This window comes from Maniola hyperantus, chromosome 28 (assembly GCF_902806685.2).
Source record: "Maniola hyperantus chromosome 28, iAphHyp1.2, whole genome shotgun sequence".
Classification (NCBI taxonomy): domain Eukaryota; kingdom Metazoa; phylum Arthropoda; class Insecta; order Lepidoptera; family Nymphalidae; genus Maniola; species Maniola hyperantus.
In genome coordinates this window covers 1720978-1741865 of record NC_048563.1, presented here as the reverse complement: position 1 = coordinate 1741865, position 20888 = coordinate 1720978, and the positions used below count along the sequence as shown (strand labels likewise).

Genomic DNA, 20888 nt, shown 5'->3' with positions numbered 1-20888 from the left:
AGGATTTTTGAAAGTTCAACCTCTTAGGGTTAGAATAAAAAAAAATAAAAAAAAAATCTTTTTTATTCGAATAAACTTTTACAAGTACTTACGAATAGTCGGATGCATCTACCACTGGTTCGGAATGTCTTTCCTACCGAGAAGAACCAGCGAGAAACTCGGCGGTTGCTCTTTTCAAATATTTGATATAGGTACAAGATTATGCCATGTATAAAATAGTATTTGCCAGTCTTGTGCGTTGCTGGAACGAGCTGCAGGTCAAATCCACGCTCTTTTATCATTTAGATAATCTTCAATTGTGTAATATGCTTTTTCAGGAGCATATTTTTAATAGATTTTTTTTTAATAGGGGTTTGAAAGTGTAGTCCACGCGAACGAAGTCGCGAGCATAAGCTAGTAATACTCACTGATCATTTCTTCCAAGGATGGCATGGTATAATACCCCGCCCGGGTCAGTTTGACGCCGCCCGGGTGCGGCGGCGCGTCCCGGGGCGGCGCGTGCTCCCCTTCAGACACTGCAATAGAATCATTGCGATTGTCACCTTCATTTTTTTTTTTTTCAGGTACATGTTAGCCCTTGACTGCAATCTCACCTGGTGGTAAGTGAAGATGCAGTCTAAGATGATAGCGGGCTAACCTGGAAGGGGTATGGCAGCTTTTTTATCAAACCCATACCCCTTTGGTTTCTACACGGCATCGTACCGGAACGCTAAATCGCTTGGCGGCACGGCTTTGCCGGTAGGGTGGTAACTAGCCACGGCCGAAGCCTCCCACCAGACCAGACCAGAAATTTAGAAATTATAAAATTCCAAACCCCTGCCAGGAATCGAACCCGGGACCTCCCACTAATAAGACCACAGCGCTCACCACTGCGCCAGGGAGGTCGTCATTGCGACTATGTTTAAAAAAAAATAGAAATAGCGAGCAAACGAGCAGGCGTTGCATGATGAATTCCGACTGTGACGTCACATGGAGCACACAATGTAGTTTGTGCTAGGGTGGAATGGCGGATTTGATAGGGATAGAGGAAAGATGAAATGAATTCAGTAGTAACCCTGGTAGCCGTGTATATGGTGCGCGACCTTCTCGCACTTTGTCGTAAGCGACATCTGGCCGGTCCAGTGGCAGCAGAACGTCAGATCCTCCGCACCTAGAGGTAAGGGGGGATAGGCTTAAGGCCTCGTTTACGGAGACGCGGGGCGTCGCGCGTTGCGATGTGCGGCGCGGCCCGCACTGAATTTAAACATTATGGCGTTGTATGTGTGTGGCGGTTGCCACAGTACAAGCTAGATGGCTCTGTTCAATCGATGACGTAGTCCCGAACAAATGTACCGCCGACAGTACTCGCACTAACAGAGTGTTCGGCAATCTGGACTATATATAGAAGTTTCAAGATACAACCGTCGGCCCAGCTGGCGCTACCGAGCACAACCAACCGCTCGGTGGGAGATCTCCCCTTTGGTACGGTCGAGCCTGCACACCGCTCCCGTACAAGTGCGTTTACGGAGAAGCAATTTTAAACGCGTTTGTTTAAGATGGAGCGTTTTTTGCGGCCGAGCCCGCGGATGGCATCGACGCGTCCCACGCGGCGTTCATCGCGGCGGAAATTCTCGACGAAGCGATGCCCGCAGCGGAACCTTCTGCCAGTCTTTATTTGGAAATCGCATAACGCAGACGCGCCGGTCTATTTGGCTTCTGGAGCGAGCTTGGATGGCTGGAGTGAAGACTTCGGCGGGGAGGGGCGATGCACGCACAACAGACGGAAACGTTTAAGTGCGGAAACCAGCCCAGAGTGAAGAACGCAGACGCACCGCCACTCTTCCCGCCTCGCATCTCTATGAACAACATCGTATATTGCCATATGTTTGTGATTACGCGTGCGATGCCAAGTGTCGCTTCACGACGCGCCGCGAGACGCCACGCCACACGCGACGCGCAACGCCCCGCGTCTCCGTAAATGAGGCCTAAGGAGAGGTGATCTGGGTAAAGGAATATTGAATGGGTCAGGAGTCAGAAAACGTATACAGGGAGTGTTACGCGGCAGAAAATAAAGTACATCGGACCTTTAGAATGAGATTTCAGCTTTGTAGAGCCTATAGGACGTTTTGCCGGTCTCAACGACAAAGAGTACTCTACGAAACCGCTATCTCTTTCTAAAGGTCGATGTAGATTTTTGCCGCGATTAGAACGCTAGCAAAAACTTAGCCCTTTTATTAAGTCCTTACATATGAAATTGACGTTTTGTCGTAAGTACAGTACTCGGCAGAAAGTAACGTAAATCAGCTTTTAGAATGACACGTCGGCTTTGTAGCGCGTTGTCTCTGTCACTCATACCTATATGACGTTTTGTCAGTCTCAACGACAGAGACAGTGCTCTACAAATCTGCTATCTCCTTGTGAAGATGTACGTTACTTTCTGCCGCGTACTGTACCCTATAGGTTTTCCTGACAGACATGACAGACAACGAAGTGATCCTAATAAGGGTTCGCTTTTTTTTTGAGGTATGAAACCCTAAAGAAGCTCCCTCTCATATTCGGGCAAAAAGACTTGTTGCAAAATAAACACAAAAACTATTACAAATTAGCTATTTTAAAAATTAGGTTACATATGAGTTTTAAAATAAATAAAAAATAAAATGAAATTTTATTTCGACCAACAGGGATCATATTGGGGTTAGTAAAATATCTATAACTATTTGAATTAGGACAGGATCGACATTTTTGACACATGCCTTTTTTTTTAAATATTACAATAAAACTTAAAGCTAGCCTTATCTAATTACTATATAAATCATGACCGCGTGGAATGGTGCCAAGAATGCTGGCTGCATTTCCGCGCTGGACAGCCAGGCTGATCCGTTGCGCAAAAAATGAGCCAGCCCTTCTGTCACCAGATGAGGCTATTAATCGCGGTGATCTTCTAAATTATAAATTATCTATATATAAAAGGAGAAGGTGACTGACTGACTGACTGACTGACTGATCTATCAACGCACAGCTCAAACTACTGGACGGATCGGGCTGAAATTTGGCATGCAGATAGCTATTATGACGTAGTGCATCCGCTAAGAAAGGATTTTTGAAAATTCAACTCCTAAGGGGGGTTAAATAAGGGGTTTGAAATTTTGTAGTCCACGCGGACGAAGTCGCGAGCATAAGCTAGTTACTATATAAATCATGACCGCGTGGAATGGTGCCAAGAATACTGGCTGCATTTCCGCGCGCTGGACAGCCCGGCTGATCCGTTGCGCAAAAAATGAGCCAGCCCTTCTGTCACCAGATGAGGCTATTAATCGCGGTGATCTTATAAATTATCTATAAATCTTCTTCTTAATTTGCTTTATGGCTTTCAGTAACAGCAGATGGCGTTTTGCTTGCAAGACGTGATTGGAAGAGAAGCCAGTGTTGCCAGCTCACGTGTTGGGGATACCATTACACAATATTGGGGCCGATTCTCTAGTACACAATCTCTAAACTAAACTAAATTAACAGGTCTAAATCTAGTGCTTTCCTTTTCCGCAAGCAACATTATGAAAGGGATAGCAATAGATTTAGACGTGATATTTTAGTTTAGTTTAGAGATTGTGTACAAAGGAATTAGCCACATTGTTTATGTTTTATGAACAGTACCCGTAGTATAAGATTTTACGTCTCACCAAACGTTGCTAGAATTCGAGAGTCGAAACACTTCCGCGTTACAGTAAACTGGATCTTAATAGACTTGTTTTAAAGCTCAAGTTTGTCCACACATCTACAGCCAGCGCTCCAAGCGGAAACATCGCGAAATTAAAATCAGTGGCATTGAATTTTTGACTTCAATTCAAGGCTCTTTAGGTCCATTTTACTTTGATTTAATTTAATTTAATTTAAATTTAAAACAACTTTATTGTTACTAAAATTACAGAGAGTAAGAATACAGGATACACTAAAAAAACAAAGGGCAGCTTATCACTAAAGTGATCTCTTCCCAACCTCTTCAGGCAACCCATACTTAAGAACTTATAGAACTGTAAGACGGGGAGTCGCAAATCGCAATGTAGTTATAAATATATATATATAAATAGATATATAGGCATACATAAACATACACTCTAATAGGTACATACTATACAATATAATGTTATATAGTATAATATAATATAATATAATATATACATGATTTGATGTTATTGTGTTTCGATTCTCGAATTCTAGCAACGTTTGGTGAGACGTAAAATCTTATACTACGGGTACAGACTTACCAGAGAAAGTGTCGATGTTCTCCTTATCCTCTATGCTCCTCTCGGAGCGCAGGCCCAGTTCCCGCACGGAGTTCTCCACGGAGTCTTGACTCATTATCGGCGGTTTGCGGAGGGTTTTAGTTGTTAACCTTCAACAAATATCCATTTTTAGGGTTCCGTACCTCAAAAGGAAAAACGGAACCCTTAACTATGAACTATGTTGTCTGTCTGTCGGTCTGTCAAGAAACCTACAGGGTACTTCCCGTTGACCTAGAATCATGAAATTTGGCAGGTAGGTAGGTCTTATAGCTGACATTTGGGGAAAAATCTGAAAACCCTGAATTTGTGGTTACATCACACAAAAAAAATTAAATTGTGGTCATGAACTAATAATTAGTATTTTCAACTTTCGAAGTGAGTGACTATATCAAGTGGGGTATCATATGAAAGGGCTTCACCTGTACATTCTAAAACAGATTTTGATTTATTTTTATGCGTCATAGTTTTTGAATTATCGTGCAAAATGTTTTGAAAAGTACAATTGTAATACGGAACCCTCGTTGAGCGAGCCTGACTCGCACTTGGCCGGTTTTTAACAGTGAAACAGATCGTAAACCAATAATTAAGACAGTATTAACACTTACCAGCTGGCTCGTCTTTCAGAAATTTGCATCGGCAACTCTTTGTCTGAGGAAAAAGAAAATAAAAAAATAAATAAATGTGGGAATGCATTGCGAAATGGAACGTAAGGAAAGGACAGAGATGCAAGATGTGCGGTGAGTGAGATGTGAAAGAGAGAAGGAAGATGCGAGACAAGATGGCGAGGAGTAAGAATGTAGACGCGTGCCTGTGAACTGTACTCGGGGTGTAAATTAAATAAAAAGAAGTGTTTATGTAACTTTAAAGATGTTTAATTTTCTACTTTACATCCCACATAAAAATCTTTTTTATTCGTATAAACTTTTACAAGTACTTACGAATAGTCGGATGCATCTACCACTGGTTCGGAATGCCTTATTATCCCGACTTTATTAACTAATACTTTTATTATCCCGACACGAACACCTAAGTAAATCTATTCTAATTAAAACCATTTTTTTTCAATTTTTTAACACACAAACAGAGTAATTTCTATCCGGAAAATATTTTTTGTGTTACAAAAATGAAAAATATTTGTCGTTTACGCCATGTGACGTCATTAATCGCTTCCCGTACAGGGTGACGTCAATAATTGGGTATTTGACTCCAATTTTTTTATTACTTTATTATAAACTATAAATCGATCAAATAATAAAAAAGTTATAAGCATTTATATATTTCCGATTAGACAGAGATAGCGATATAGCATTTGACGTCACACCTTACTAATGCCATAGTAGCTTCGTGCGGTTTCATACAAATTTTCGTTTTGCGAGAAAGGGATAGAAGACCCTCCCACTCCAAAATTAAAATGCCTGTAACTTTGTAAATCTTTGTTAGATTTTAATAGTTTTTTCAGCGTACGTCATTATTTTTATCCTAGTTTATAATAAAGTAATAATATTTAACAAATTCAAAAGTAGGCAAATACCCAATTAATTATTTAAAAAAATTGTATGGAGAAGTGAGAGTGAGAAGTATGACCTAAAATCTATGCACTCACCTAAGTTGGGATACAATCTGGGTGTCGGTTCGTTGTCGATTGGTTTCTCTTTGTCGCTCCAACCTTGTTTGGGACCCAACCTGCAACAACATAATATTCATTCAAACTATTATTAAAAAAACCGGCCAAGTGCGAGTCAGGCTAGCACAACGAAGGTTCCGTACTACAGTCGCATTTTTTCGATATTTTGCACGATAATTCAAAAACAATGATTCATAAAAATATATAAAAATCTGTTTTAGAATCCACACGTGAAGACCTTTCATATGATACCCCACTTGGAACAGTTATCTTAATTTGATAATTGAATAATTATTAGTTCATGACCACAATTTAATTTTTTTTGTGTGATGTAACCACAAATTCACGGTTTTCAGATTTTTCTCCGAATGTCTGCTATAAGACGTACCTACCTGTCAAATTTCATGATTCTAGGTCAACGGGAAGTACCCTGTAGGTTTCTTGACAGACCGACAGACAGACAACAAAGTGATCCTATAAGGGTTCCGTTTTTCCTTTTGAGGTACGGAACCCTTAAAATATTAAGGGTTTCATTTCACTCACCAGCTGTTGCGCTTGTCGAATGCTGCGTCGGAATCTGAAAAGTAAAATAATTTAATTTTATGTTACAAGTGCGTAAAGTAGGAAATTACAGTAATTTGTTTGGAGGTTTGTATATTTTGAAAACAAATAAATACTATTAAAATTTAACAAATTTTTAGTTCTATGTTCTTTTATTATAGTAATAGGTATTGATTTTAAGCTTATTTCGTGGTTTAAGGTGACGCAGGACGCTCGACCGAAATTGGCAGCGCACGTGGGTAACATGTTTGCTTTTCACTTGACTTGATTGTATGAGAAAGTTGAGAGGCACGATGATTTTCACTGAAATCAAGCGCGCGAAAAGGGTTTAGGAAATGTATTTTTGAGAAAAAACTGCTGAATTTATGTTGGCAAAGTAAAGTTATTTCAACTAATGAATAAATAAACTACGTCTAATGATAAATTGTTTTAGAATTTTCATGTCCCTAATCTTATTTATTTACGCCCAAAGTTGTCATTAATTTAGTGTTGAAATAGGAATCTTTTGAGCCTCGTAACTTTTAAAGCAATATTTTTTTCAATGTTTTATATATCAATAAACCTAGATAATGACGAGATAAATCGATATAATTCTTAGTTTTGTGCGTACAATATCGAATATTGTTGTAATTTCCCTCCTACGTTTGTATGGAGAAAGCACTGAACTGAGTCCCCTTAACGACATATTTTAATGTATAAAACGGGTACATACTACGATTAATTTTTGTTTTTATTTGTCGACATTTCAACCCAATAGCACGTGTTGTTTAATAGTGAGTCCGTTACTAACTTCGTACACGTTCATTACTAATAACTGCATTTGTACACACTTTTTTTAGAGAGTGACTAGTTTTATTCATGGCTTGTATTACTCAGTTATCAATTATTGTCATAATATGTTTTGTGTGTCCAATAAATAAAAATAAAATAAAATAAAATGGTGACCGATTAATTTCTCCAAAAACAAATAAAAAAAATTGATTCCACAAACAACGTTTAGCAAAATTATGATTCATTATCATTGTTAGAAAACTTTCTGGTTCAACAAATAATACACTTGACAAAGCAAATTGTCATTTCATAAAATACCATTTGACAAACAATTTAGAACAGAATAGAATAGAATTAATTTTATTCAAGTAGACTTATTACAAGTTCTTATGAATCGTTAACTAGTTTAATTTATCACTGGTTCGGAATGCCGTTCCTACCGAGAAGAACCAGCAAGAAACTCGGCGGTTGCTCTTTTCAAGTCATCCATTTACAATATTATTATACCATTACATTATAGAATTATACGATTTCTTAATCGTGTTAATTAATTTGTAAAACAACAAATGGCATATATCTAATATCTAAATATATAAAAAGATTGACTGACTGACTGATCTATCAACGCACAGCTTAAACTACTGGACGGATCGGGCTGAAATTTGGCATGCATATAGCTATTATGACGTAGGCATGCGCTAAGAAAGGATTTTCGAAAATTCAACCCCTAAGGGGGGTGAAATAGGGGTTTGAAATTTGTGTAGTCCACGCGGACGAGGTCGCAAGCATAAGCTAGTTTTTTTATAAAATGCCCTATCCCACAAATTTAGTTTATGATATTATAGGATAGAAAAAAACAGGCAGAGAGAACTTAGGCTGCAAGAGCGAGCGAAGCGAGCTCATTACTCAAGGCACCCCGACTCGGACGGGTTAGGTTAGAACACTTCTAAGACTATTATTTTTTCTCTCTCTCTGCGTGCGTAAATTCATCTTTATTGCCCTGCGAGTCTTGCGTGTGAAGTCCCTACAAGAGACCTATGTCCAGCAGTGGACGTCTATCGGTTGATAATCATGACTAAAAAAATAAGTCCTCACTATTATTTTCTCCTCTCTCTGCCATGCGTTCCTTGTCGCTCCGTGCGGTAAAGTCGTCTTTATTGCCCTGCGAGTCTTGCGGTTGCGAATCCGGTTGATTCTGGTTCTGTGTGGTTTCGTTTGATTCTCTTCTCTGTTCTTCCAATGATCTACAAAAAAACAGTGCATGTAACGTTTTCTAAAACTAAAGGCGGATGATAGAAGTACAGTAGCCAGCAAGACATATTGTACACTAGCTGATGCCCGCGACTTCGTCCTCGTGGATTTAGGTTTTGAAAATCCGGGTGGAAATCTTTGATTTTCCGGGATAAAAAGTAATCTATGTCACTCTCCAGGTCTTTATCTATACCCATGCAAAAAACTACGTCGATCCGTTGCACCGTTGCGACGTGATTGAAGGACAAACCAACAGACAAACACACTTTCGCATTTATAATAAGGGTACTGATTCTATTCTATTCTAATAATAATATATTACCTGTTATCACTTTGTTCGTGCGACTGGTTCTCCTCAGTCCTGGGTTTAGGTCGCAGTACTAGACGTTTTCTACTAGGCTTCAAGGTTAATTTGTCTTCTATACTAGGATCAGACTCTTCCAAGCCGTCGAACAGGGATTTCTGGAAAAGAATATAACATAGGTACAATATGTTACTTTAAAATACCACTATGCAAAAATAATTTTAAAGATGTCCGCCTCAAAACAGCGGCTCTGTTTAACGCTCATATTGGGGACATGGGAAGTGTTAAGTTATGTCTATTAGCATTCGCATTTGAATAAAGTTACATTGCCACACTTGTGTGATAAAACAATATTGAAAGGTTTTTGTTTCAAATATTCAAGTACAAGAACCAATATAGAGATTGACAATAATACCGAGATTACATGCCCTAGTTACTAGCCCACAAAGCCATGTGGAAATATTCATTTTTACACTAGTGCGGGAATATAATGCCGCCATTCAAAACAGCTGTTTTGAGGGCGCTATAACTATTTATGTGCTCGATATTCATTTAAACTTGGGGAGGAGGCTTCGCCTGCTGCGCAAGTACAATCACTGGGTTTCCTTGTCTCACGCGGGCGACTGGGCGCGGGAATACTTTAAGCCGCGAAGCCGTGGGCGGCGAGGAGGAGAGTTCGCCTGCTGCGCAAGTACAATCACTGGTTTACCTTGTCTCTCGCGCAGGCGACAGGGCGCGGGAACACTTTGAGCCGCGAAGCCGTGGGCGGCGGGGAGGTGACTCGGTACGCCGCGCCGTCCAATACAGCTTTCACGGCGCGAGGATTTGTGGGTTTTAGCGCGTCTTCGGCTGTTGAAGCTGTAAATAAAGTTTTTTTCAATATATTTACTTTTAAAATAGCAGAGCCTCAATAGCTCAACCGGTAACGGAGTGGACTGAAAATCGAAAAGTCGACGGTTCAAACCCCGCCCGTTGCACTATTGTCGTACCAACTCCTAGCACAAGCTTGATGCTTAGTTGGAGAGGAAAAAGGAATATTAGTCATTTAACATGGCTAATATTCTTTTTAAAAAAAATAGCTCTTGTGCAAATGTCCAAACTGTAGACTTTTACCGCACTTGTGCAGTAAAATATTACAGTATGCGGCAGAAAATAATGTATATCGCCTTCGAAACCATCCAACTGATGTGCTTCAAACTGGTTTTTTTGGAAAAGCAATGCGAAGATGGTTTAAGAGTGTTTTTTTTATTTTTTTAGCGTAATAGCACACGCCGGGTATCCGCTAGTAAATATTTTTTTTAAAGGCTCGCACCGCACGCCACCGCAAACAATTCCACCCTCACCACCTGGGTGTCTGGTGCACTTCGACCGTCCGTTGCGCCAGATCCTTCTTTCCACGCACGTGCAAACTGTGGAACCAACTCCCATCGGCGGTGTTCTAGATTACAACATGGGGTTATTCAAGGGGCGGACCAACAAATTCCTGAAAGGCCGACAATGCTTTGGTGGTTTCTCTGGTGTTGCAAATCTTCATGGGCGGCGGTAATCACTTAACATCAGGTGACCGGCCTGCTTGTTTGCTCGCCATTTTTTTTAAAAAAAGGTTTTTTTTTTTTAAATTCATTATAGACAAACGCTTGACCGCAATCACACCTGATGATGCCTATTCACTCTTGTTTTAAAGATACCCGGGTTGTAGTTAGTAGGAAACACATATCGTGGAAGAGTATTTCAAGCCTTAGCCATACGTATGAGGAATGATGACGCAAAACGTTTCGTGCGTGTAGATTTTTTTTTTTTTTTTTTAAGAATATTAGCCATATTAAATGACTAATATTCCCCTTTCCTCTCCAATTAAGCGTCAGGCTTGTGCTAGGAGTAGGTACGACAATAGTGCAACGGGCGGGATTTGAACCGTCGACCTTTCGGTTTTCAGTCCACTCCTATACCGGTTGAGCTATTGAGGCTCTAGGAATGTCGACGACATAAGGATGGAGACTCGCCCGACGTCTTGCGGTTCGGTGGTAAAATGGTGAAGGCGGGACAAGATCGAAAAGTTCCTGAGCACACTCTCCGAAATATATCCTATAAAACACTGATAAGCCGGCAACAAGGTATAGTACAAATTCCTAAAAGGCCGGCAACGCATCGGCGGCTCCTCTGGTGCTGCAAATGTTCATGGGCGGCGGTAATCACTTAACATCAGGTGACCCGCCTGCTCGCTTGCTCGCTATATCTATTTTAAAAAAAAAAATAGTAACTCACATGTTTCGGGTAGAAGGTCTTTGAACAGTCCAGTGTTGCCGTAGGGTCTGGCCGCTAACGCTAACATATGCTCGTGTACGTTGCCCGCCGCAGACGCGCCGGAGAGACCGCCGCTGTAATAAAATAGGTTATTTGTGTCACTAGGGGCCAAAGTGATATTTTGTTCCTCAAGGGCGTTATTTATTTTATTTTATTTTATTATAAAGGCATACAAAACAGGTTTCAGCTATAAATGGACCAAATAAAAATAAAAAAAACAATAGATTAAGATCTAAGCTTTAAGATGTCAGGTTATTTTGGATTTATAGTGAAGCAAAGGATTCTACAGATCCTGAGCGTAGTGAGCGAACAAAATATTTTTAATAGACTAAGCATCTTTCGCTGATGCGTCTATATCAGAAGTGCTTGGAGTTTTCCAAATGTTTGTCCAATCTATTGTTGAACTGGTTAACAGAACTTGACATAACCACATCCTTAGGCAATTTATTCCATATGGGAACAACTCTAATAATAATACCATTTTATAAGTGAAAATGGTATTATTATTAGAAACGCACTTTTGCGAAAATTTATAATTTTGCTTTTTAAAATTTATAATTTTAACAATTTTTGTAAGTATGTTTATGTTAGTTTGCACTCGTAGTTTAATTAGTGTAATTGGCTTTATGGCCGTTCTAATTAAATAATAAATAAAAAATAATACCATTTTATAAGCACAGTAAACTCAAGAAGGTTTAAATAATTGTTTTTTTCTTACCCAGTCAAACTATTGTTAACACCCAGTTGCCCAAGGCCTCCTAGATTGGTGCCCCCTAGCGTCGTATTGCCGAACAGACCGCCGCCCCCCAAACCAGAGTCGAGGCCTGAAATGAAATGAAATAATTTTATTGTATGACTAGCTAATGCTCGCGACTTCGTCCGCGTGGACTACACAAATTTCAAACCCCTGTTACTTGTCACCCCTTTAGTGGTTGAATTTTCAAAAATCCTTTCTTAGCGGATGCCTACGTCATAATAGCTATCTGCATGCCAAATTTCAGCCCGATCCGTCCAGTAGTTTAAGCTGTGCGTTGATAGATTAGTCAGTCAGTCAGTCAGTCACCTTTTCCTTTTATATATTTAGAATAAATGGGAAGACAAGGTGTTTACAATAGACAGTTTAGTCAACATATCCAGAAATAGAAATAGAAATAGTGTTTATTTGCTAGAATGTGGTACAATTAGGTCTTAAATCTATTTTGTTCTAACACATTCAACCAATAACTTAGTGTCCAGTCAGGAAACCTCAGGACGTACAAATTTTTGACAAAGTAGATAGTATTTTTCATAAAGCTAATAGATTTTTAAATAAATAAAATAAATAAAAATCTTTTTTATTCGAATAAACTTTTACAAGTACTTACGAATAGTCTGATGCATCTACCACTGGTTCGGAATTCCTTTCCTACCGAGAAGAACCAGCAAGAAACTCGGCGGTTGCTCTTTTCAAATATTTGATATAGGTACAAGATTATGCCATGTATAAAATAGTATTTGCAGTGTTGTGCGTTGCTGGAACGAGCTGCAGGTCAAATCCACGCTCTTTTATCATTTAGATAATCTTCAATTGTGTAATATGCTTTTTTCAGGAGCATATTTTTAACAGATTTTTTAAACTTGTGCAAAGGTAAGTCCAAAATAGTTTGGCGGGATTTTATTATAAAAGGTAATACCAATACCCACAAATGACTTTTGGACTTAATTTTCCTTTCCTGATTAGATACGTATATACACGCTGAAATTGTAATGGTTGTTTACCCGAAATGATTGTGTCATGGTATTATTATCTAAATATATAAAAGGAAAAGGTGACTGACTGACTGACTGACTGAATGACTGACTGACTGACTGACTGATCTATCAACGCACAGCTTAAACTACTGGACGGATCGGGCTGAAATTTGGCATGCAGATAGCTATTATGACGTAGGCATCCGCTAAGAAAGGATTTTTGAAATTTCAACCCCTAAGGGGGTGAAATAGGGGTTTGAAATTTGTGTAGTCCACGCAGACGAAGTCGCGAGCATAAGCTAGTCTAAATATATAAAAGGAAAAGGTGACTGACTGACTGACTGACTGACTGACTGACTGATCTATCAACGCACAGCTTAAACTACTGGACGGATCGGGCTGAAATTTGGCATGCAGTTAAGCTATTATGACGTAGGCATCCGCTAAGAAAGGATTTTTGAAATTTCAACCCCTAAGGGGGTGAAATAGGGGTTTGAAATTTGTGTAGTCCACGCGGACGAAGTCGCGAGCATAAGCTAGTCGATTTATAAATAAAAAAATAAAATAGAGTCAAAAATAGTAAATTTACAATCAAGAAAAACAAAAAAAATTATTGTTCAGCATGTTCAAACAAATCAAACGCGTCCCATCCTAGGCCACATCATCACTTTCCATCAGGTGTGATTGTGGTCAAGCGTATACCTATCCATACTAATATTAAAAAATGCAAAAAGTGTATCTGTCTGTCTGTCTGCTAGCTTTTCACGGCCCAACAGTTTAACCGATTTTGATGAAATTTGGTACAGGGTTGGCTTACATCCCGAGCAAGGACATAGGCTACTTTTTATCCCGGAAAATCAAAGAGATCCCACGGGCTTAAAAAAAACTTAAATCCACGCGGACGAAGTCGCGGGCATCATCTAGTAATGAATAAAAAAAAATTTATTTAGATTAGAGAGTGGAGCGTGCCCGGAGCGTGTTTTTTTTTTTTTTAATAGATATAGCGAGCAAACGAGCAGGCGACCCACCTGATGTTAAGTGATTACCGCCGCCTATGAACATTTGCAGCACCAGAGGAGCCGCCGATGCGTTGCCGGCCTTTTAGGAATTTGTTGGTCCGCCCCTTGAATAACCCCATGTTATAATCTAGTGGGAACACCACCGATGGGAGTTGGTTCCACAGTTTGCACGTGCGTGGAACGAAGGATCTGGCGCAACGGACGGTGTGTGGCGCATGTTATACCTGTTCTGAAGGTATTGTTGGCAGCGGCATTGGGCTGCGAGAACAGAGAGCCGCCGCCCAGGGTGCCGAAGGCGGGCGCCGCCGGCTTGTTCTGGAACGACGTGCCTAGACCAGTGCCGAGACCTGTTCACAAAAAAAAAAATGTGTAAACTTTCTCTCTCTTTCTTTCTTTTTAGGGTTCCATACCTCAAAAGGAAAAACGGAACCCTTATAGGATCCCTTTGTTGTCTGTCTGTCTGTCAAGAAACCTACAGGGTACTTCCCGTTGACCTAGAATCATGAAATTTGGCAGGTAGGTAGGTCTTATAGCTGACATTTGGGGAAAAATCTGAAAACCGTGAATTTGTGGTTATATCACACAAAAAAAATTAAATTGTGGTCATGAACTAATAATTAGTATTTTCAATTTTCTAAGCAAGATAACTATATCAAGTGGGGTATCATATGAAAGGTATTCGCCTGTGCATTCTAAAATAGATTTTTATTTAATTTTTATGAGTCATAGTTTTTGAATTATCCTGCTAAATGTCGAAAAAATACGACTGTAGTACGGAACCCTCATTGCGCGAGCCTGACTCGCACTTGGCCGGTTTTTTTTAATGCTTTCGTACATTTTATAATGAAAATGAAAATGAAAAATGAAAATGAAAATCTTTTTTATTCGTATAAACTTTTACAAGTACTTACGAATAGTCGGATGCATCTACCACTGGTTCGGAATGCCTTTCCTACCGAGAAGAACCAGCAAGAAACTCGGCGGTTGCTCTTTTCAAATATTTGATATAGGTACAAAATTATGCCATGTATAAAATAGTATTTGCAGTGTTGTGCGTTGCTGGAACGAGCTGCAGGTCAAATCCACGCTCTTTTATCATTTAGATAATCTTCAATTGTGTAATATGCTTTTTTCAGGAGCATATAGAAAGTTCTATAGTGCTTGAGCCTAGCCTCCTATACTCGTATGCTCTCCTGGTACTTTAATCGTGTAAGGTATAGTTGGCATCTCATTGAATGGCCTCGGATATTGTACCTGCGCAATGGGTGATTTTTCGATGTATGGCTAGAGCATACACATGGCTCGTTTTATACCCTTGTGTTGAACCCAAGTCAGTCTCCCATACGAAGTACCATCCTACATACAGTATACCATCGTACAATTTTTTTAATTTTTTTGTAATGTAACCACGAATTCACAGTTTACTTATTTTCCTTTACTTGTGCTATAAGACCTGTCTATCTGCCCATGATTTAGGTCAACGGGAAGTACCCTATAGGTTTTGATTACCTTTTTTTGACGACCTCCCTGGCGCAGTGGTGAACGCTGTGGTCTTAATAGTGGGAGGTCCCGGGTTCGATTCCTGGCAGGAGTTTGGAATTATATCATTTCTAAATTTCTGGTCTGGTCTGGTGGGAGGCTTCGGCCGTGGCTAGTTACCACCCTACCGGCAAAGCCGTGCCGCCAAGCGATTAAGCGTTCCGGTACGATGCCGTGTAGAAACCAAAGGGGTATTGGTTTAAATAAAAACTGCCATACCCCTTTCAGGTTAGCCCGCTATCATCTTAGACTGCATCATCACTTACCACCAGGTGAGATTGCAGTCAAGGGCTAACTTGTATCTGAATAAAAAAAAAAAAAAAAAGACGCACAGACAACGAAGTGATTCTATGAGGGTTTATTTTTCCTTTTGAGGTAAGTATGGATTTATGGAACCCAAAAAACTAGTAAAAAAAGTTGGACTCGCACACAAAGAATTCCATACTATTCATACAATAACACTTTTTTTGTGATGTATATGTCCCGCAAATTGCTAATGCGCGTGGCCGCCATTTCAGTGACGTCAGCACTAGACAGAAGTTTCGAGCTGATCGTATAATTTTATTTCGGCTGACGTCAAAATGGTAATGAGACATGGTTCCAGTGCAATAGCAATTTGCGGGATTTATAACCTTCATGGTTTTCTTACCCAATGTTGGTTGCGAGAACCCGAAGGACGGTTGCGAGGTTGCTGGTTTCCCGAAGGTGTTGCCGCCAAATAGACTGGAACCGGTTGTGTTTGTGCCGAAACCAGTAGACGTACCGAAGGCTGTACCATACAAAACAATTTAAAAAACCCGGCCAAGTCGTCAGGCTCGCGCACCGAGGGTTCCGTACTACAGTCGTATTTTTTCGACATTTTGCACGATAAATCAAAAACTATGATGCATAAAAATAAATAAAAATCAGGTGAAGCCCTTTCATATGATACCCCACTTGATATAGTTATCTTACTTTGAAAATTGAAAATACTAATTAGTAGTTCATGACCACAATTTAATTTTTTGTTTGTGATGTCACCACAAATTCACGGTTTTCAGATTTTCCCCTAATGCCTGCTATAAGACCTACCTACCTGCCAAATTTCATGTTTCTAGGTCCCGACAGACAGATAGACAGACAACAAAGTGATCCTATAAGGGCTCCGTTTTTCCTTTTTAGGTACGGAACCCTAAAAAACAGGTGTAATTAGAACGCTAGCAAAACTTAGCGATATCATTATACTACCTAAACACAATCCAATACCAATAAACATTTGTCTCATACTGAGTTTTAGTGATTTAGTATTTTTCAAACCCGCAATGTATAGCGTGCAAAACTCGGGTCCAACGACTTCAGAGATATGACATAATAAAGTTAAGTGTTATATCTCTGCACCACATTGACCCCGCGGCACCTATCTACGCAACGTTCGTTGACCTCTAGAGTCAGTCAAATGTTTTATTTGCAATACATTACGACTTTAAAAAATACAGATTTTTAAAAAAATTACGCGTTTTTTTTTCACAGAGACATTACTGCTTCTGAGCACAACCTAATTTTATACTCTTCTTACTAATGTAATATGAAAAGGACAGACGCAGTTTGACAGTTTTAAATTAATTTTTAGATGGTAAAACCCATGATTTTAGCGCACAGTCGCGAGCCTACTGTTTTTTGTAGCGTGCACTAAAATTTAGAGTCTTTACAAGTAAAGTTCATGTTCTGTCCCCTTTTAGCATTGTTAAAAAGAAAAGGACGCAGATACTCTAAATTAAGTTTAGAGAAAGACAACGGAATCGGTGCCATTATCTTACCAGGCGCAGTGGAACCAAAAGTGGGCGCGGTGGTCTGCTGCGGCTTGGCACCGAAAAGGCCACCGCCGCCGAACGCACCGAAACCCGTACTGGCGGGCGTTGCGCCGAAGCCCGTTGTCGCAGGCTTAGCGCCGAATATACCTCCACTCTGTAAGAAAAAACTTCTGTAATTTTTTTTTTTTTTTTTTTTTTTTTTTTTAATACAATAAAACTTAAAGCTAGCCTTATCTAATTACTATATAAATCATGACCGCGTGGAATGGTGCCAAGAATACTGGCTGCATTTCCGCGCTGGACAGCCAGGCTGATCCGCTGCGCAAAAAATGAGCCAGCCCTTCTGTCACCAGTTGAGGCTATTAATCGCGGTGAAATGTCTCGTAAAAAAATTTTAGCACTAAGACTCCATGGCCCCAGGGTCTCCACGGCAAACGGCACAAAAATGTAACTCTCTATAAGAGAGGCATACTTGCGCCGCTTGCCGTTTTCAGCTGTTTCTGCTGCGGCTCCCGGTCTTGATGCTGTCTTCCTGATATGACACGGGGCCAATGTGTCAACGCAAGTTGCGTCCCACATTAGCGCCCGTCCCAGGGAACCAGCGTCAATCCATCAGGTCTCTTGCCATCATCCCGACTAATCCCTGCCGGCTCAATGAGCGCAGGAATATTTATGGTGGCAAGAGCTCTTTTAATTGTATCGTTAAGAGAGCCATGTCATGTTAAATGACTAATATTCCCCTTTCCTCTCCAACTAAGCGTCAAGCTTGTGCTAGGTGTAGGTACGACAATAGTGCAACGGGCGGGGTTTGAACCGTCGACCTTTCGGTTTTCAGTCCACTCCATTACCGGTTGAGCTATTGAGGCTCTAAAATATAATAAAATAATAAGAAAGAAAGAAAGAAAAACGTTTAAAAGAATGTGTTGTAAGCTGAAAGGCGGGTACACGGTCAACAAGAAGAGCAGGGTTTTTGGCGGTGATCTGTAACAAACGCCTAAGAATGCTTACTATGGAAATGCACTATAGTGGTCTCTCTCGCACGCCTGACGCGCCGCATCCATCGGTCGTACGACGCCTACGCAGTCATTTCGGAGCATTCTGGCGGACAGACGTCGCGTTTTTTTCATAGAAGATGGTGAAATTTACCCCACGCCCACCGTGGAGGAGTACGTCCGTACACTTGCGCGGCGCATGTTTGCGCGCGCGGACTACGGACCTTACACACACCTTCACGGCATCGCTCTGCTGATCATTCGACCACCGACCGGGCGTCCTCTGCCTCGGGAACTCCTACGATCGCCACCACTAGCGTGGCACGCAGGCGATCCTAGCGATGATGATGACGACGCGAGACGAGAGACGGCCAGCCTATCGTCCGCAACGCGGAGATCACGACCGGACCAGACACCATAATAATACTTTTTGGTGCCGGTGCCAATTAGCTTTAGCTGCGCGAATCGTCTAGACTTCATATTTTTATGGGACTCCACAATGGCACCTCATTGGCACCGACCCCAAAAAATATTATTATGGAACTATATTAACTCTTGTATACATAATATATTCGGTAATAAATTAAATTATTTTTCAATTTTTAGTGTTTATGTAACGAAGTCGGTTTTTATTTTTATTTGTAAAAAAAATTTATTTCACAATTTTTAGTGGCCCCATGGAATTATGCTATGACTGGTTAAAAATCTACTGTTTACTAAGCTATTACACTGATCGCGAGCAATTTACTCTTATCCGTTGAGGAGTTCCAGTATCTATCTTCGAAGATGTTCATCAGATCTTCACCAAATTGAAATGGGACCAACTTTGAAGTATACCCTTTCAAACAAAAAAAGAATTTTCAAAATCGGTCCAGGCGTTTTCGAGTAATCGGGGAACATACATAAAAAAAAAAAAAAAAAAAAAAAAAAAAAAAAAAAAAAAAAAAAAAAAAAAAAAAAAAAGATTCCGACGAATTGAGAACCTCCTCCTTTTTTGAAGTCGGTTAAAAATTGTTTTGTTCATCCATAGTTTAACTCACGTCCATTCACATTGAGCGCATGCGGGAAAACACCCCCGAGTGACCATCGCAAACAACGATGCGTCGCGTTCAGAGTTAGCGGACGCTACGCTTTTGTAACAGACCACCGCCAGCCGGTTTTTTTTTATTCATTATAGATGTACGCTTGACCACAATCACACCTGATGGGAAGTGATGATGTGGCCTAAGATGGGACGCGTTTACCTAGAAGATGCCTATTCACTCTTGTTTTAAAGATACCCGGGTCGTAATTGGTAGGAAACACATATCGCGGAAGAGTATTCCAAACCTTAGCCATACGTATGAGGAATGATGACGCAAAACGTTTCGTGCGTGTAGATGGGATGTCGACGACATAAGGATGGTAAGAGTCGGATTTTCCCCGGCTGTATAAATATATATGTAGGCTCGCCGCCATTTAATTGGAAAGACTTTGCTCATTGAACATCGCGTCATCGTCCCCACCGTCATTGTGAGATTATAAAATGAGATGCGCAGTGTGTCTCGAGACATTATTCGTTTGGCTTTGGCCAGAGTCGCTTCTCAGTGGATACTATGTGTGTCGTACTGTAGGTTTTATTATTATCATTGTCGTTGTGACCTAATGTGGTTTCAGTTGTTTGAGGTTATACTACTAGGTTGTGAAAGGTTGCTGTGAGTGTGTTTTGGCGATCTAGACAGGTTGTTTATCTGGTGAGTCCTTTTGTATCGTTCCAATTTGTATTCGACAAACGTGATTGTTGTAGTTGATGTTAATTGAACTAATTGTGGTGTGCTAGGTTAGCTGGTTGGTCTGGGGCCGGTATGGGGACATGGTGGAGCCGGTCGCTAGGTAGGGTTAGGTTTAGCTACGTTACGTTACGCTAGTGGTTTTCACGTGTGATAAGTGAGTATTAAAATGATTGTAATTGAAATTACTACCTTCTGATGTCGGCCATCCCCCTTGTTCTCCGACATATAGAAAAAACGTCACCTGATTTTGCGTGTTGCTCCCAAAGCCGAAGGTCGATGTGTTGGTGCCGAAGGCGGGCGCTTGGGTCGTTGTCGCGCCGAACAGACCAGTAGTGCCTGCAACCATAATCTAAATATATAAAAAGAAAAGGTGACTGACTGACTGATCTATCAACGCACAGCTCAAACTACTGGACGGATCGCGCTGAAATTTGACATGCAGATAGCTATTATGACCTGGACATCTGCTAAGAAAGGATTTTTGAAAATTCAACCCATAAGGGGGTGAAATAGGGGTTTAAATTTTGTGTAGTCCACGCGGACGAAGTCACGGGCATAAGCTAGTCTAAATATATAGAAGGAAAAGGTGACTGAGTAACTGACTGACTGATCTACCAACGCACAGCTCAAACTACTGGACGGATCGGGCTGAAATTTGGAATGCAGATTTCAGCCCGATCCGTCCGAGATGAAAGAGAGAGAAAGAGAAGGAAGAGAGAGAGAGAGATGGGTGAAACGGGGGAGAAAAAGAGAAAGACGGACGGGAGAAGAGAGAAAGAGAAAGAGAGACTCACCAGTTGTGGAGGCGGCGCCGAATGCAGGTTTATTCGCTCCGAACAGACTTGTGGTGCTCGTGTTCGCTGGTGCATTGCTCCCGAACGAAAACGTATCTGGAATGAATGAATGAAAGAATGAATTTATTTATTTCGTGTAGTGCATGTGCCACTTGTGATATGACAAGACTCTGCCAC

The 20888-nt window shown here is 40.6% G+C and overlaps 1 protein-coding gene across 3 annotated transcripts in view; it reads right to left on the bottom strand.

Moving 5' to 3' along the window:
- Positions 1–20888, bottom strand: part of Nup98-96 (nuclear pore complex protein Nup98-96) — an 83090-nt gene that overhangs the window by 33805 nt on the left and 28397 nt on the right. For all 3 annotated transcript variants that reach the window (XM_069508336.1, XM_069508338.1, XM_069508337.1), the window contains exons 9-23: positions 20712–20807; positions 20159–20253; positions 17160–17307; positions 16013–16132; positions 14049–14171; positions 11793–11898; positions 11036–11148; positions 9480–9628; positions 8789–8928; positions 8311–8459; positions 6427–6460; positions 5863–5942; positions 4865–4907; positions 4242–4369; positions 408–515 (exon numbers count right to left, since the gene is read on the bottom strand). In XM_069508336.1, coding sequence (XP_069364437.1) covers positions 408–515; positions 4242–4369; positions 4865–4907; positions 5863–5942; positions 6427–6460; positions 8311–8459; positions 8789–8928; positions 9480–9628; positions 11036–11148; positions 11793–11898; positions 14049–14171; positions 16013–16132; positions 17160–17307; positions 20159–20253; positions 20712–20807 — 1632 coding nt within the window. The remainder of the gene's footprint in view (positions 1–407; positions 516–4241; positions 4370–4864; positions 4908–5862; positions 5943–6426; positions 6461–8310; positions 8460–8788; positions 8929–9479; positions 9629–11035; positions 11149–11792; positions 11899–14048; positions 14172–16012; positions 16133–17159; positions 17308–20158; positions 20254–20711; positions 20808–20888) is intronic.